This window comes from Ursus maritimus, unplaced genomic scaffold (genome assembly GCF_017311325.1).
Source record: "Ursus maritimus isolate PB19 unplaced genomic scaffold, ASM1731132v1 scaffold_26, whole genome shotgun sequence".
Classification (NCBI taxonomy): Eukaryota; Metazoa; Chordata; class Mammalia; order Carnivora; family Ursidae; genus Ursus; species Ursus maritimus.
The window spans coordinates 555,874-574,452 of record NW_024425119.1 but is presented as its reverse complement, the minus strand read 5'-3'; the positions used below and the strand labels follow the sequence as shown (position 1 = coordinate 574,452).

General features: G+C 37.8%; 1 protein-coding gene across 4 annotated transcripts in view; it reads left to right on the top strand.

Moving 5' to 3' along the window:
• The window catches only part of BCL2L13 (BCL2 like 13), an 89,269-nt gene that overhangs the window by 63,253 nt on the left and 7,437 nt on the right, over positions 1-18,579 (top strand). For 2 of the 4 annotated variants that reach the window (XM_040641971.1, XM_008704813.2), the window contains exon 3: positions 1,549-1,630. The exons of the other annotated variants lie outside the window; for them this stretch is intronic. In XM_040641971.1, the coding sequence (XP_040497905.1) occupies positions 1,549-1,630 (82 nt within the window). The remainder of the gene's footprint in view (positions 1-1,548; positions 1,631-18,579) is intronic. 4 annotated transcript variants of the gene reach the window in all.

The following is an 18,579-nucleotide window of genomic DNA, read 5'->3' as shown; positions in this document are numbered from 1 at the left end:
TTTTTTTTTTTTTTTTCTTGTGTGAGTTTTGGCAGATTATGTCTTTTATAGAATGAGTCCATTTCATCTAGGTTGTCAAATTTGTGGTTGTGGAACACAGTATTCCTTTATTATCCTTTTAATCACTATGGTGTCTGTAGTGATGTCCCATTTTTCATTTCTGATATTAGTAATTCGTGTTTTCTCTTTTTTTCTTATTGAATTTATCTTCTCAAAGAATCAGCTTTTGGCTTTATTGATTTTTCTCTATTGGTTTCCTATATTCAATTTCATTGGTTTCTATTCTTATTTTTATTATTTTCTTTTCTTCTGATTACTTTAGATTTAATTTCCTCTTCCTTTTCTAGTTTCCTAAGTTGGAAGCTTAGATGATTGATTTTAGATCTTTCTTCTTTTCTAATATATGCATTTAATATTTAATGCTATAAATTTCCCTCTAAGCGTTGCTCTTTCTGCCTTGTACAAAATTTAGTAAGTTATGTTTTCATTTTCATTTAGTTCAAAATATTCTAAACTTTCTCTTGAGATTTATTCTCTGACTCATGTATTATTCAGAAGTATATTATTTAACAACTAAGTATTTTGGGGTTTCCCAGCTATTTTTGTTATTGATTTTTAGTTGTATTCCATTGTGGTCTGAAAACAGACATTGTATGATTTCTATTCTTTTAAATTTGTAAAGGTGTGTTTCATGTCCCAGAATGTGGTCTAGGTGAGTATTCCATGTGAGCTTGGGAAGAATGTGTATTCTGCTATTATTATAGATGCCCATTATATCCAATTGATTGATGCTATATTGTTGAATTTATGTCATTAGTGACTTTCTGCCTGTTTGATCTATCCATTTCTAATGGAATGGTGTTGAAGTCTCCAATTATAGTAGTGGATTCATTTATCTCTCCTTGCATTTCTATCAGTTTTTGCCTCCTATAATTTAACACTCTGTTGTTAGTTGTATACACGTTAAAGATTATTATGTCTTTTTGGATGTTTAACCCCTTTATTTCTGATAACTTTTCTTGCTCTGAAGTCTGCTCTGTTTGAAATTAATAGAGCTACTGCCACTTTTTTTTTTTAAGATTTTATTTTTTAAGTAATCTCTCCACCCAGTGTGGGGTTTGAACTTACAACCTTGAGATCAAGAGTTGCATATTCTACCTGTTGAGCCAGCCAGGCACCCTTACTTTCTTTTGATTAGTGTTAGCATGGTATATTTTTCTCCATCCATTTACTTTTAATAGGTATGTGTCTTTATATTCAGAGTTTCTTGTAGACAACATATAGTTGGGTCTTGTTTTTTGATCCAATCTGATAAGTTCTGTCTTTTAATTGGTACATTTAGATTATTGGTGTTCAAAGTGATTATTAATAACTGAATTAATATCTACCATATTTGTTAAAACTGTTTTCTACTTGTTGCCCATATGTTCCTATTTTTGTCTTCCACTCTTTTCCTGCTTTTTGTGGTTTTAATTAAGCATGTTATATGATTCCATTTTCTCTACTTTCTTAACATATCCATTACATTTCTCTTTTTACTTTTTTTAGTGCTTGCCCCAGAGTTTGCAATATACATTTACAACTAGTCCAAGTTCACTTTCAAATAACACTGTGCTGCTTCATGAGTAATGTGAGTACCATATCATAACAAAATCTTAAGTCCTCCGTCTCATCTCTACATCATTGCTGTCATTTATTTCACTTATATAAGCATGTGTATGTATGTCTATATGTATGTGCATATGTATGCTATATATGTAAGCATACATGATTGAGTTGCTATTATTTTTTTAAACAAACTTAGCAGATATATCTATTAAGAATAAGAAAAATAAACATTTTTACTTTACCTTCACTTATTCCTTCTCTGATGCTCTTCCTTTCCTAATGGAGATCCAAGTTTCTGATTTATATTGTTTTCCTTCTCTCTAATGAGCCTCTTTTAACATTGCTTCCAAGGCAAGTCTACTAACAACACATTTCCTCAATTTTTGCTTGTCTGTGCTTTTTGCTTGTCTTTCATTTATGAGGGATAATTTCACATGTACAGAATGCTAAGTTGGTGGGGTTTTTTTCTCTCAACACTTGAAATATTTTAGTTCAGTCTGTTCTTGCTTGCATGGTTTCTGATGAGAAGTTCAATATAATTCTTTTCCTTGTTCTTCTAAGGGAAGATGTTTTTAACTCTTGAGTTGTCTTAAGATTTTCTTTGACTTTCTGTAGTTTGAAAATGGTATGCCTAGGTGTAGGGGTTTCGTTTTTGTTTTACATTTATTCTACTTGATGTTCTCTGAGCTTCCTGAAACCGTTTGGTGTCTGACATTAATTTGAGGAAGCTGTCCGTCATTATTGTTTTAAATATTTCTTCTGTTCCTCTTTTCCTTTTGTATTCCAATTACAGATATGTTACACTTTTTGTAGTTGTTCCACAGTCGGATATCCTGTTCCTTTTTTCCTCTTTGTTGCCTTTGCTTTTCGGTTTTGGATGTTTCTGTTGATCTATACTCAAGCTCAGAGATTCTTTCCTTACCTATGTCTAGTCTAATCATAAGCCCATCCAAGGTATTCTTCATTTCTGTTATAGATCTTTTTGATCTTATGGTTCTTCTTTAGTATTTCTCGCTCTGCTTACATTGCCCATCTCTTCTTGCATGCTGTTTACTTTATCCATGAGGGTCCTTAGCTTATTAATCATAATTGCTTTAAATTCTTGGTGTGATAATTTCAACATCTGCAGTGTCTGGTTTTGATGCTTGCTCCATTTCTTCAAATTGTGTTTTTTGCCTTTTGGCATGCCTTGTGATTTTTTCTTGATAGCTGGACATGGTGTACTGGGTAAAAGGAACTGCTGTAAAGAAGCCTCGGGGGAAGGGGAAGGATTTTATAACCCTATGATTAGGTCAGTCTTTTTACTGAGCCTGTGGCCTCTGCACTGTGAACTTCACAAGTGTTTCTCAGTTTTTCCTTCCCCTGTTAGGTGGGATGAGATGGCTAGAGTGGGCTGAGTTGGGTGTTTCTGTACCCTTGTGTTGGCTAGATTCTGATTAAATAGTTTCTCTTGAGGGCAGTCCTTGTTACGAAAAAGAGTGCCTTGATATATTTCAGAATGGTTCATTTTCCTCCCCCTGCCAGTATTTATTGAGAGCACCTGGTTGAGCTCCTGGAGGTAAATCTCACAGAATTGTAGGGGTCTTCCTATGACTGAGTCCCCCTGGAGTTTTTAACTCTGTGTTGGCCACACTGAGCCTCCAGCAATTCATCAATTACAGTTCATCCTTCCCTACCTCAGTGCTCGTCCCCAGCATGATTTCCACTCTGGGAAGCTGTGACTCACCACATTCGCCTGTCTTGTCTGTCCAGTCTTGGGACAGTAGTTTGCTCTGTGCCCTCACCTCTCTATCTTACAGATCCTAGAATAGTTGTTGATTTCTCAGTTTTTTCAGCTTTTTACTTGCTAGGGTAGAGTGGTGACTTCAAGCCCCTTACATGTGGAATTGGAAATTGGAAGTCACTCTGAAGTTTTCTCTCTTAGTTTTGTCCACAGTGAATCCAGCAGTTTGTCAGTTCTAGTTCCAGTTCTCGTTCTCCTACCTGGACACTGGTTCCTGGGGCGGTTCCTGCTCATGAGTTTCTACTCTAGTAAGTTGTGATCCCCTATATTGCCAATTGGTCACTTCAGTCTTGGGGGCAGCAGTTTGCCCTGTGACCTCACTTCTCTTAGAGATCTAAGAAGTTACTGATTTCTCAGTTTGTTCAGCTTTATTACTTGTTGTTAGGATGGAGTGGCAACTTCCAGGCTTCTTACATGCTTCCCAGAAACCAGAAGTTAAAATGACCTCAAGCTGAGACTTAATAAGGATCTATCTCATTTTGTTTTTAGTTACTTTATCCACGGGCATTATTCCCCAGACTTTGTCATAAGTCATATGGTTGCAATTTCCATACCTTAGATGTGAACGAGTTTCCATCTACTTCTGATCATTCCTTCTTCCTGAGACTCACCATCATGTGATGGTGAAACATATTTCTGTATTTCCTTTGAAATGTCTGTATGGAATCTAGAAGCTGGGGCTCCTGTTCCATGGAGCAGTACTCATAGGCATCACCAATTCATGTTCTTTCTCTTGGTTTTTCTTTATTTTTCTTTCTTTTTTTTTTTTTTTTAAAGATTTTGTTTATTTATTTGACAGAGAGAGACAGCCAGTGAGAGAGGGAACACAGCAGGGGGAGTGGGAGAGGAAGAAGCAGGCTCATAGCAGAGGAGCCTGATGTGGGGCTCGATCCCGCAACGCCGGGATCACTCCCTGAGCCGAAGGCAGATGCTTAATGACTGAGCCACCCAGGCGCCCCTCTCTTGGTTTTTCTTGAGAAGGAGAATGGCCTTGGAGTGTTTATTACTGTCTTAATTGCATGGCCTTCGATGAATCATTTTCCTGAATATTCTTCAGATGATTTATAAACTCTAATTTCTGAGGAGGTCATGTCTGCCCATTTTACAAGGAGTTTGTGAAGATTAATTAGTTTCTGTAATGTTGTTTAAGCCCTTCGGGGATTAATTTTTAATGTGCAATGAACCTTGCTTTATTGCATATATTATGGTAGGTACCATGCTAGATTTTAAGTATACAAAAGTTAAATAAAATATAGGCCCTACTTTTGAGCTCAGAACTGGTTGAGGAGATAGAAATGTAAAATATAAATAACCATGTGTAGCATGTTATGTGCTGTGAGGTGGAGGTATGTTTAAAGTGTAGTAAGAAGACGAAGGAGGATTAATTGGGGTGCAATTAGAAATAAAAATTGAATTAGGAACATGCATCTTAACTGTAATTAGCAATTAGCTTTTCAGAGCTACAATTGGATTATAATTTTTTTTTAAGATTTCATTTATTTATTTGGAAGAGATAGAGACAGCAAGAGAGGGAACATAAGCAGGAAGAGTGGGAGAGGAAGAAGCAGGGAGCCCAACGTGGAGATCAATCCCAGGACCCTGGGATCACGCCCTGAGCCGAAGGCAGACGCTTAACGACTGAGCCACCCAGGTGCCCCGGATTATAATTTTTTACTTTTGTTTATGTGGCATTAGAATTATAAGATAGGACTTTTGTTTTTTTTCTCCTTTTACCTTATTTTTTAACACTGCCAGAGAGTGGTGGGTTAATAAAGATTGGAAATCACAGGATTAATTTGTGGCCCCAGCTCTGCCAAATATTAGCCTTGTGTTTTGGGGGAAATTCATTTAACTTCTCTGAGCCTCATTTTTATCTATTACAAAATGGGAAGAATAGCTCTCTATCTCACAAAAATAATGATATAAAAGTGTTTTGTGAAAATGCTACATTTTTACAAATGGCAGGTTTTCAGACATGTCTTTAAGAGTGTATATTTTTTTCCTCTTCCTGAGTCTGAAGATTCCTTTTCGTTTTGATTCTGACTTTTTGTTGCCCTGCAGCGCACTTAGGGCACAGACTAGTTGGCATATTATGATTCTCCCTGACTCATGCTTGTTCCCTCCCTCCTCTTTCTCACTGTCTTTCATTTCCTGGGATTGTGTTGCTACATTAGAAGTAAGTCTGTCTCCTGAAAAGGGCAGTACAAGTCCACCGTGGTAAGGCTTCTCTTTTATTTTCTCCTATGTCATGTACTAAACTAAATACTTACTATGAAAGATTTAGGTTTGTTTTTTTTAATTTTTTATTATGTTATGCCAGTCACCATACAGTACATCATTAGTTTTTGATGTAGTGTTCCATGATGAAAGATTTAGTTTTAAATTACGTAAGAGCTTATTGGTGAAAATGTCATCTGAGGTCTACGATTATATTTAATACTTAAGTAGTTTGAATAAAATTAATTTTTGCCTTTTTTCACTATGACTTAAAGCTTCTCATTTCCATTTTAAGAATAGAAAGCCAAAAAAGTGTTTTTGTTTATAATAAATGATACTTGAAGACTGTCTTATGGGAACTTTTAGGTAAGAATTTGTTAGAACAGAGTTTTTATACACCAGGAGTTCACACACAGTTTGTGATCTAAAAATCACCAAGTGGGTTTTGTAACAAATAATTTTAGTGTAATGAGGGTAAATACTGTTTCGTGAAATCCGTGTGTTTTATATGCAGGTGTGAGTATTCACTGCACTGTGATCCAAAGTATATTTTTTCTGGGTCTTGGTTGTCAGAATAGATGGAAAATTACTTCTCTGGAATGTCTTTCCTACTTTGCGTTTTCTCATTTTAGGATAATAGTGATCTGAGGGGCATATGGTATCCTGCTTGACTGAATGTAGAAGAGTAAAATTACCTGTTTCTATTTTTTAAGGGGAATACTGAGAGACAGATATTGTATAAAGGCCAAGAAGTACCATAATGGTTTGTTGGTACGTCTTAGGGCAGGTGAGTCCCTAGATGGGTTTACCAGGGAATATGGTATTTGGAGTTCTGCCAAAGCATCTTCAGATGGAAAAGTTAAGTATGTCAGGAGCTCAGTTTGTCAGCAGCTATGACCCTGAAGGTAAAATATTGCTTGAAGTGGCAGAATAATTTGTAACTGATGTGAACCCCCCAAAAAGGAAGCAAAATGCAGTCGATATAGGCAGAATAAAGCACAAATTTTTGAAATGGTTCTTTTAATGATCTACAAGCTTTTTTACTTTGTTCCTACCACTAAAACCAAAGTTATATTTTATTTTATATTTATTTAAAGATACTCCTCTTATCTCCATATTTCAGTTTCTTCTCTCTCTTCCTTTTTATTGGAAGGGTTTCATGCACATGTCTTTGGGTACTTGCTTGAAGAAAACACCCAAGAATAACCTTTTCTATTTACTTCTTGCTGTAAATTCAGGGGAAAACATTTGTGTGGTAATCAGGGGACTTCAGCCTAAGAGTTAGTGTCATGTAGTTGATAAAAGCATGGTCCCTGGAGGTAAACTGCCTGAACTTAAATCCACTTTAGTGACTTTGAACAATTATCCTCTTCCGTTGATTCAGTTTCCTTGTCTGTAAAATGGAAATAATAATAAGGCTTACTCTAGAGGCTTGTGAGGTTTAAATAGGTTAATATCAGTAAAATCTTCAGAAGGGCACATGGTAGGAGTGTGTGAGGGTTACTGCATGTTACTGACAAGCAGTTCTCATAGCAGGCTCAGAGACCCTGGGGCTAGTTACTCAATCTCTGGTTTTATTTTTGTTTTTGTTTTCAAAGAAAGATAAAATTCTCTGATTGTTTATGCATATTTAAACTCTGATAATTGGTCCAAATTAGTTTTATGTTTTTGAGTCCTGGAAGTTATTCTTTTGTGTTTTTTATATCAATGGGACTAAAAAGATATTTCCAACAACATAAATATTTTGTGCTAAAAATGATTTTAGGGGTACCTGGGTGGCTTAGCCGTTAGCGTCTGCCTTCGGCTTAGGTCATGATCCCAGGGTCCTGGGATCCAGCCCCTCATCGGGCTTCCTGCTCAGCAGAAAGCCTGCTTCTCCCTCTCACACTCCCCTTGCTTGTATTCCCTCTCTCGCTGTCTCTCTCTGTCAAATAAATAAATAAAATCTTTTAAAAAAATGAATTTAGATTGTTGGACTGGCTCTAATACTACTTGTAGATGTTATTCCCAACCTAAGGTGCTAATTTTTTTTAAAAGATTTTATTTATCAATTTGACATGAGAGAGAGAGAGAGAGAGAGAGAGAGCGCACAAGCAGGGGGAGCAGCAGGCAGAGGGAGAAGCAGGCTTCCTGCTGAGCAAGGAGCCCGATGCAGGGCTTGATCCCCGGACCCCGGGATCATGACCTGAGCCGAAGGCAGACATGTAAACCACTGAGCCACCTAGGCACCCCTCATGTGCTAAATTGTACCCAAAGTATTATCCAAAAAAGCTCTTTATCTTTTAGTGAAAGCCTGCTCTTTACTAATTGTTAAAGAGAGAGGCCTCTATTTTTATATTTTTGCTTTATATGAATTGATCCCAGGAGAAAAAAATGTCAGTGGTCATTTCTTCTTTCTTTAATGCTTCTTACATAAGAGCACAACATTTTTGGTGAATCTTCATTAAAATGTCACGTTCCAAGTAAGAAATAAGTTGTAAGGCAGGGAAGGCCATGACAGCAAGGGAAAAAGCAATTAAGTCTGAATTGACTTTTGAGCCATATATTATTCCAAAGTTGTAATTTGACAAACTTCTTGAGCAAGGAAACAGAGTGTTCTTAACTCTTCTGTTAGCTTTAAGCTGTTAAAAATAAAGCAAAATGTCATTTTACACTAAATTCTATTTCAGTTTGTTAACTTTTCCCTTATTTCTTCACAATGTTATTTTTGAAATTTCCATTTCATTTGTTTTGGCTTACAGCCCTAAAGAAAAAGCAGCAAAGTTCTCGTTTCTAAGGATTAAAATTTTTACCTTCTGTTTTATGGGTTTTTTGTTTTTGTTTTTGCTTTTTTAATCAGTTCTTGCTGTGAGAGTTTCCTTTTATAGAAGTGCAGATAAATAACTTGTTGAGAATTCTTATCAGTGAGCACTGAGACTGCTCTGACCCTTGGATAACCCTTCTGTTTGAAGAGCTCTGTGATTGTAAGGCCGCACTGTGAATCCAGCTGTACTGTATGTCTCTTGAAGCGGCATGGAAACAGATTACAAAATTAGCAGAGTGTGAACAGAGTGAGAGCAGATGTGATTCTAAGACTAAGAATAAACAACGTGAGAAGTTACATTCCTTACCTCTTAATGACTCAGTTGGGAGGTGAGGGTGTCTAGGAGCACTTTTTGAGTTTTTTAGATGAAAATTTGGCAATGTTCATGGAAGGCTAACAAGAACACACTGTTTTAAGTTACGCGTACTGGAGTAACTGACATTCTTTGACTCTTGCATAACTCTGAAATGCAGTTTCTTTGAGAAAATAGGATAGTCTTTCTTGCTTCTTGGGGGTCGTAGACTATGATTGGTTCATTCAGTGGCATAATTCTGTTAACACTCTTTTCCAGCTTCTTCCTCTCACTTAACAAAAAGAACCCAGTTTTTAATTGTTGAGTTTCAATAATGAAGGGAAAAAATGTAATCTTAAGCAGTGCCTCATTACCCTTCTTTTTTAGCTACTTTGCAAATTTTGAAGATAGTGGATTATAAAGTTGCTGAGCCATATTTAGTTTCTCATTCAGAGATTTTGAGAAAGCAAATAAATGAAACAAGTGTACTAAAGTCAAGTCAGTAAGGGACAATTATTTACCTTGTGCTGCCATTTACTGTCACTACTCTTCTTCACTACCTTTTTTCCCTCCTTGTACAATTATTTATATGAGCTTTATTTCTGTTTTTACAATGAAGCTCCTTGAAGAGATGATTTAATAAGCAGATAAACTCTTGGGTCTATGAATGACGTGGCAAAGAGAAATCTCTTTGTAACAAGTGTTAGGGGATTTGCATGACTAATTAGAATTGTGTTCTGGCAAAGAGGTAGGTAAGTACAACTTCCCAGGAAAATTGAGTTTAACTGTTGATCCGGCTTTGGTGACTGAGTCTTCCTTACTCTTGGACCTTCAGGTATACTCTTCCAAAAAGGTTGTAGAAATGATTCCCTGGGTAGCGAGTGTCATTTGTGTTGCCTGCTGTCATTCTGTTATTGGTGGTTCCTCAAGAATCAGCAAACTCAGAATGTGCTTATCGTCACTCAGTAGTCGTAATCATTTTACCTCTGCCTTTTCTTTGTGCTAAAGTGTGTTTGGGCTTTAGGGAGGATGTTGATTACAGCCATTATACCCATTTTTGTTTAGCAAGATGTAATAGCTGGGTCCCACCTTCAAAGAGTCTAATTTGATTGTTATGGGTTGTAACTTTAACACAGGAAGTCTTAAAACTTTCACAGGTGTTTCCAATTAGGCAGCAGAGTTTGAGGGCCGCTGTGTTACCTAACCTTCCTAACTAGATTATAGACCCCTCGAAACAGATTTTAATTTTAAAATTCTTAAACTTTATTAGATTGCTGATTATATGTTTACTAGTTAAACACAGCTATAAACATAAAGAAGCCAATTGTTTTTTTTTTAATACTATTTTTTTATTATATTATGTTAGTCACCATACAGTACATCCCTGGTTTTTGGCGTAAAGTTCGATGATTCATTAGTTGCGTATAACACCCAGTGCACCATGCAATACGTGCCCTCCTTACTACCCATCACTGGTCTGTCCCAAAGAAGCCAATTGTTTAATTGTTTAAAATAAATATCAAGAAAGCCATGGTGAAGTACAAATTTTTTAGTGGGTAGTGTAGAATACCAAGAAAGGAAGTGGTGGTTGTAGAGGTCAATCAGGAAATGCTTCTTGAAAGAAGTGTAGTCAAATCCTGAAGAAGCGTGAGACTTATGTTGGGAAGGCAGCAAGGCGTTAGTTGGGTGAGCTGTGGGATCCAGCGTAGGTGATTTGGAGTGGCCATGCCTCAGAATAGCAAGACTTTATCTGTTATGTTCCAATCTTTTGCGTTTGAGCCATTTGTGATATATCTGAAACTGAGTTTTGGTTATGAAAAAAGCAGTCCTGAACTTGCTTGGGCCTGCTCAGACCTCCACTGTGTGTCTTTCTTCTCTGTGTTTAGTAGACCAAGTTGGCTAACAGATGTGTTTCCTCTTCAGAGAGGCTTGCAGGTCTAGAACAGCAGGTTATGACACGTTATGTTCCATCTTTGTGATTCCAAGGCAGGAATCATGCTCAAAGAGAAATGACAGCTGTTTCCTCAGTGGAAAAGACCCCAGATTCATGAGCTGAATCAGCTTGTCTAAGTTCCCCCAAAGTTAATATTAATGTATTAATATAATATATATTATATATGATTCTATTAATATAATATGTGTGGGATTCTGTAAGGCACTTGGCATGGGGCTGAGGAAAAAACAGTACAATGAAGATGTTTAAAAACATATCTTTATTTTTTATTTTTTTATTTATTCATTTGACAGAGAGACAGCCAGCGAGAGAGGGAGCACAAGCAGGGGGAGTGGGAGAGGAAGAAGCAGGCTCCCAGCAGAGGAGCCTGATGTGGGGCTCGATCCCGGAACGCTGGGATCACGCCCGAGCGGAAGGCAGACGCTCAACGACTGAGCCACCCAGGCGCCCCTAAAAATATATCTTTAATCTCTGGGAACTTAGTAGGGATATAAGAGAGATACACACAATTTACTATATATTTTATAAGCAAAGAGAATAGATAAATCATTTGAGAGTTTAAAGGTAATGAGAAGGATTCGGAAGGGCAGAACTGAGGAGGGCATTCTGCATAGCTAGAACATAGTGACTTGAGTCAGAAGAGGGGAGTTTGAATTCTCTTCAGCATCAGCAGTATGTGACCTTGGACAGCAGTATGTGACCTTGGACAACAGACACTGAGATCCATATACGTAGAAATAAAAAATCAAAATAGTTAGTGTTCGGCACTTCTTTTGTATCCAAAGATGGGACCAGTTTTCCTGTTAGCATTTGCTGACCATCACTGTTTACTTGGCTTATGTTAGGCATTACAAGGGGGATAGCAGAGACGGTTTAAAGCATGTTTTCTTCCCTTGAGGTTGGGGAAGGACTAATACTTGTGAAAAAATTAGTGAGAAGTATGGTACAAAATGTATAATTATGGTATTTTGTGTAGCCTAGACTCAGAGCTATGAGTTCAGGAGAGATAAGAGAGGGGGATTGGATTCAGTCCAGAGAGGTTAGAATTTAAGCCAGACCCAGATGGAGCCAGACGAGGAGTCTTTAGCTGGAAACCATGGATAAGTTTCAGGGAGTGTGAAATTTCCCCTAAAATGGTATGTATGCTTTGTATGAATGCAGTTTTAAAGGAAAAGTCTCACATCTTTCATTATATTTGTGAAATATTTTCTGCTCCTCAGAATGTAACACCATTATCTGCATGAGTAAGAAGACAGAGCTCGGGGATTTAGTACAGTGTTTGTAGGGAACAATGAGCAACCTTGCAAAGATAAGTCTTCCCTCTTATATGGGGCACCTAATTTGTGATTAACACAAATTCGGGCTAATGGCTCTAGGAATAGAAAGGAGAGACAACCCAGCAATTGCACTACTAGGTATTTATCCAAAGGATACAAACAGTGATTCGAAGGGGCACATGCATCCCAATGTTTATAGCAGCAATGTCCACAATAGCCAAAATATGGAAAGAGCCCAGATGTCCATCAACAGATGAATGGATAAAGAAGGTGTGTGTGTGTGTGTGTGTGTGTGTGTGTGTCCACACGCACGCAATGGAATATTACTCAGCCATCAAAAAGAGTGAAATCTTGCCATTTGCAATTGTGTGGGTGGAACTAGAGAGTATTTTGCTAAGCAAAGTCAGTCAGTCAGAAAAAGACAAATATCACATGATTTCACTCATATGTAGAATTTAAGAAACAAAACAGATGAACGTTGGGGAAGGGAAGGAAAAATAAAGTAAGATGCAAATCGGAGAAGGAGACAAACCATAAGAGACTCTTAACCATAGAAAACAGGGCTGCTGGAGGGGAGGTGGGTGAGGGGGTAACTCAGTGATGGGCATTAAGGAGGGCACTTGATGGAATGAGCACTGAATGTTATATGCAACTAATAAATCACTAAATTTTGCCTCTGAAACAAATAATACACTATATGTTAATTAAATTGAATTTAAATAAAAAAATTAAAAAACAAGAAAGGAAAGATTGGCCTTACCTCCTCCCTATACTGCAACCTTTAAAAAAATTATATTTGGTTTCCTGGGAAAACATTTAATATGCCCAAGAAGAAATAATATATTATTCTAAATATTGTATAACTCGGCCCTCTTGCTTTTTAACTGAAGGAGACAGAGAATTAGAAATAGATTTCAAATGTAGTGCTACTTACTCTGTTTTGTGGGATTCAGACGGAGCCTTCATCTGATGCCAGAGGCTGCCTTAGGTTCATCTCTTCTGTTCTGAGTTAGTGATGGTGTCTAAGAGTTGCCGTGCTGGGGGGTAGGGGAAGTTGAATTCATTTTTCAGTAAAACCAAGATCTTTGTCAAACTTAGCAAGAGTGCGGGGAAAATATTCCCCTTCTATGAGATAGAGACATATTACTTATTTTATATCCAGAAAGACATTGGTAGCTTGCTCTCCATGAATTAACATTTAAGCTTCCGTAAGGCCTTGTTACCCTTTTTTTTAACTACTTTGCAGAGCTTGAGGGTAGAGGATTGAAAGCTGCTGAGCCATTATTTAGTTTCTCATTTGGAGACTTTGAGAAAGCAAATAAATAAAACAAGTGTACAAAAGTCAATAAAGGACAATTATGAACTTCATGCTACTTTTTTAAAATAATAATTTATTATATTATGTTAGTCACCATACAGTACATCCCTGGTTTTTGATGTAAAGTTCCATGATTCATTATTTGCGTATAACACCCAGTGCTCCATGCAATACGTGCCCTCCTTACTACCCATCACCAGTCTATCCCATTCCCCCACCCCGCTCCCCAACTTCATGCTACTTTATACTATTACTACTTTACTATCTTTTTCCCTCCTTGTAAAATTATCCTTATATGAACCTTTATTTCTGGTTTTCACAATGGAGCTCCTTGAAGAGATGATTTAATAAGCAGATAAACCTTTGCATATATAAATTATGTGGCAAAGAGAAATCCCTTTGTAACAAGTGTTAGAGGATTTGCATGACTAATTAGAATTGTGTTCTGGCAAAGAGGTAGGTAAGTACAACTTCATAGGAAATTTATTTAATTTTTTCTAGTAATCTCTATATCCAACATGGGGCTCAAACTCATGACCCCAATATCAAGTCTCTTGCTCTTTCACCTGAGCCAGCCAGGCGCCCAACCTTCATCTTTTTTTACTCCTCATCTTAATGCTTTGGAATACTGAAGAGCATTTCTCAGTGCCATGTTTTTGTTTCTGCTTTTCTGCTCCATGGAGCATCTTTCTCATCTCTTTTGTCTTTTAGTTATTATTCTTTAAGATCCAGCTCTGTTGTTCTCCCTTCTTCTTCTTCTTCTCCTTCTTCTCCTTCTCCTTCTTCTTCTTCATTTTATTTTTAAGTGATCTCTACACCCAGTATGGGGCTCGAACTCACAACCCTGAGATCACGAGGTGCACACTCCACTGATGGAGCCAGCCAGATGCCCTTGTTGTTCTCTCTTCTAAGAAGCTTTCCATGAATCCCCAAATAAATTTCTCTTCTTCATGCTCCTAGAATAAGCCGTGTTTGTCTCCTCACCAGATTTTTTTTATTTTAATTTTTTAAAAGATTTTATTTTTTTAGAGATTTTATTTATTTGACAGAGAGAGAGACAGCCAGCGAGAGAGGGAACACAAGCAGGGGGAGTGGGAGAGGAAGAAGCAGGCTCCCAGCGGAGGAGCCCGATGCAGGGCTTGATCCCAGGACCCTGGGATCACCCTGAGCCGAAGGCAGACGCTTAACGACTGAGCCACCCAGGTGCCCCTAAAAGGTTTTATTTTTAAGTAATCTCTGCACCCAATGTGGGGTTTGAACTTAAAACCACCATGTCAAGGGTCACATGCTCCACCGACCATGCCAACTAGGCACTCCTCCTTCACTAGGTTTTAAACTATATATATTTTTAAGCTATATAATTAAACTATATTACTCTTTAGGGGGCAGAGATTTTAGTGTTTTATTACTAGCATTTAAATAGCACAGTTCCCAGCAATAAGAAGCAAACTACTTTCAAGAATAGGAGAAATCCAGTATGACTCCCAGGTTTTTGGCTTAGCTGACTGGTGAAATATTTTTCTGGTCTCCAAATTGGATTGTAACATCAAGGAGACAGGAGTCTTTGGCATTAATTTTGGTGAAAGATAATGATTGTTTATTTTATAGTAGTAGCAGAAAATGTTGAGAGGAGGAGAAAAATATATTTTGCTATATTAAGATAGAGTAAGAGTAAATATTTTGGAGATGTAGTTAGTACTTCGTGATGAAATAGAGGGAGAGGGTGATGATGAGGTAGATGCTAGCTAAAATAAAAGCTTACAATGGGATAAGATGGAGAAACGATGGAGCAGTGGTATTTGTAGTTCGTACTCCTCAGTAGGACGTTATCTTCTGGCTGTCTGTAATTAATGACTTCAGCTGTTGATGGGTGTACAGTCTTTATGTGCTGTGTTTGGTTGTGAAGGGATTATATTGTCATGCATTATTGATCAAGTCCCAGAACCCAGAATTTATTATTTTTTTTAAGATTTTATTTATTTATTTTAGTGAGAGAACAGCAGGAGGAGCAGAGGGGGAGGGAAAGGGAGTGGGGAAGAACCTCAAGCGGACTGTGCACCGAGCTCGGGGCCCCATCCCACAACCCCGAGATCATGACCTGAGCTGAAACCAAGAGTCAGACACTTAGCTGAGCCACCCAGGCACCCTGACGACAACAATTTTTAAATGGGCAAAAGATTTAAATAGACATTGTTCCAAAGAAGATAAATGGCTAATAAGCACATGAAAAGATGTTCAGTATCATTGGTCGGTCATCAGTGAAATGCAAATCAAGACCAAAATGAGGTATCACTTCACATCCCCGTAGGATGGTTCTAATAGAAAAATAAAACAGACAGTAACAGGTGTTAGGATGTGGAGAAATTGGAACCCTTCTACATTGCTGGGAGGGATATAAAACAGTACAGTTGCTTTGGGAAATAGTTTGGCAGTTCTTCAATAAATTAAACATAGAATTATATGACCCAGCAATTTCCCTTCTAGCTATATCCTCAAAAGAATTGAAAATAGATGGTCAAACAAAAACTTGTACATGGATATTCACGAGGTGGATACAACCCAAATGTCAACCAACTGAAGAATTAATAAACAAAATACAATGAAATACTGCAAAGCCATAGAAAGAAAGAAAGTGCCGATACACACTACAACATAGACCATCCTTGAAAACATGTGCAGTGAAAGAGCCTAGACACGAAGGGCCACATATTGTATGATTCCATTTATATGAACTTCCCAGGGGAAGGGGGGAGGGAATTGGGAGTGATGGCCAGAAGCTTGTTCTGTGAGTGATGGAAATGTTCAGGAATTAAAGAGTGGTAATGTTTGCACACATTGTGAATATACTAAAAACCACTGAATTGCACACCTAAAAATGGTGAATGTTAGGTTATGTAAATTTTATGAATGTAAATATCAATACTAAAAAAAGAATAAAAGATTTTTTAAAAGAATACCAATTTCAAATGGTATATCCATATGCCCTGCCCTTTGTTTTAGAGAAAGAAATTCAGGAGATTCTCTTCATCTGAGTCAAATTATTTCACAGCTCATGTTGAGATCATTGAATATTCACTAATCTCAAGTTCCTAGGAGGTAGCAGACCCCAATTTATATGTCCATTCTTAAAAAAAAATTGAAATAGTTTTTTCTTTTTTACAAAATCATGATCGTTATAAAATTGTATAGACTCTAGCCCATAGAAATAGCCCACATACTGGTTTGATGTGTACTATTGTAAAGAGAGATTTTACTTTTGTGATACCTCTATTTAGAAGTGATGAGGAAGGAGGAAAAAGTTTGTTAATTACCTTTTCTACCCAAGGGAAGGGTATTGTTTCAAATTGCTTTCCATTTAAAAAATTTTTAGTCTAGGGGTCCCTGGATGGCTCCATCAGTTAAGTATCTGCCTTCGGCTCAGGTCCTGATCCCAGGCTCCTGGGATCGAGCCCCACGTTGGGCTCCCTGCCCAGCAGGAAGCCTGCTTCTCCCTCTCCCTCCCCCACCTGTGCTCTCTGTCGCTATCTGTCTCGCTCTCAAATAAGTAAAATCTTTAAAAACATTTTTGTTTAGTCTCGGTGGTACTTTAGAGTAGCTCTTTGTTCCACCACCACGTCACCAAAAACAATAGTGAGAAAACAATGGCAACAAAAACAATAATAATGAAAACACAGCACAATTTATCGATTGCTTACTAGGTACAAAGTACTATGCTAAGCACTATAAATACCGTATCTAATTTTTGTAGCAACCTTGCCAGTCATCTTCCATTTATGAAGAAATTGAGGTTTAAATGGTTAAGCAAAGCATTCAGATTTATTGTGGAGCTGGGGTTCAAACCATTTCTTTTTTCCTACAAATACTGTATTTTTAGTTACTATACTGTTTTGTCTCTCTGCTTATATTCATTCATGGACTGTCCCTGATGACCTCCAGGACTCTTCAAGAGATTGAAGCAAGGGTTGAGGTGGAATGTGGGGCAGTTAGAGTGTTGACACGATCATATTATTTAGTTGTTTTTCTGGTTTCCTTTTATGTGGGGCTGATAGAGGGACTATGGATTTATATCCGAATCTTAATGTATACAGAGAGTTTTTGGTCTCGATTGAAGAATAAAATTATTCTACTTCATATGAATAGCAGCTATAATCACAAAATAAAATAGGAATTAATTGGCTTTACATAATCCTACTCAGACTCTCTGTAGCATGTCTGAGTGTCATCCAGACATTTTGTAAAGTTTTCATTAGGTCTTTATGAACAGTACACTCCATTGGTTCTCTTCCTGCCTCTTTTAAAAAATATTTATTTTTTTAAAGTAGGCTCCACACCCAGCATGGGGCTTGAACTCATGACCTCAAGATCAAGAGTTGCGTGCTCTACCGGCTGAGCCAGCCAGGCACCCCTCTTCCTGCCTTCCTGATCACGTTGTAACCTCTGGGTTCCCCTACCATCCTGTACATATACTTAAAGCTTTCTGTATCCTATTGAAATTAGTTATTCATATGTCAGTCCTGATAGTGAATTTTTTAAGAACATCCAGACAGTGAATTTTTTAACAACAAAAATGGAGTCTCATCTCATTCTTCCTTATAATGCTGGTGCCTAACATGGTACTTAATAGGCAATAAGCACATGCTTGCTCCTGTTAAACTGTTAAATGTGAAAACAAAGACTGGCATTATTTATCTTTATTACTTTGGTGTAAAGAGTCTTCCTAAAGAGAGGAGGACGAGTCCTGCATTTCTGGCTTCCCTCTGCTCACTGCTCTCACGTAACTTTAAAGTGGAGCTGTGACTGTCATTGTGGAGCTGGAAGACTCCGTTGACTCCACTTCCTATTGAGTCAAGTCTGTATTTCTTAGCTCTCTCTCAGGTTTTCCAGGGTCTCTTTCCCAAGTGAACTTTCTGTTCTTTTTTTTTTTTTTTTTAAAGATTCTGTTTATTTATTTGACAGAGAGAGAGACAGTCAGCGAGAGAGGGAACACAAGCAGGGGGAGTGGGAGAGGAAGAAGCAGGCTCATAGCGGAGGAGCCTGATGTGGGGCTCGATCCCATAACACCGGGATCACGCCCTGAGCCGAAGGCAGACGCTTAACCGCTGTGCCACCCAGGCGCCCCTGAACTTTCTGTTCTTCTTGTTCACTGCGCACTACTTAAACTGGGTTACTTACTGTTCCCCTCTTTTATATTTCTGAGCTTTTGCTGGTGGTGTGTCTTGTACATGGCTTTCACCATGGCTCCTGACCCATCTTTCAGATACCTAAAACGCTGCTTTCTCCAGGAAGCTCTCATCTCCCTGCCTGCTGCAGCCTTCACCAAAAGGAGT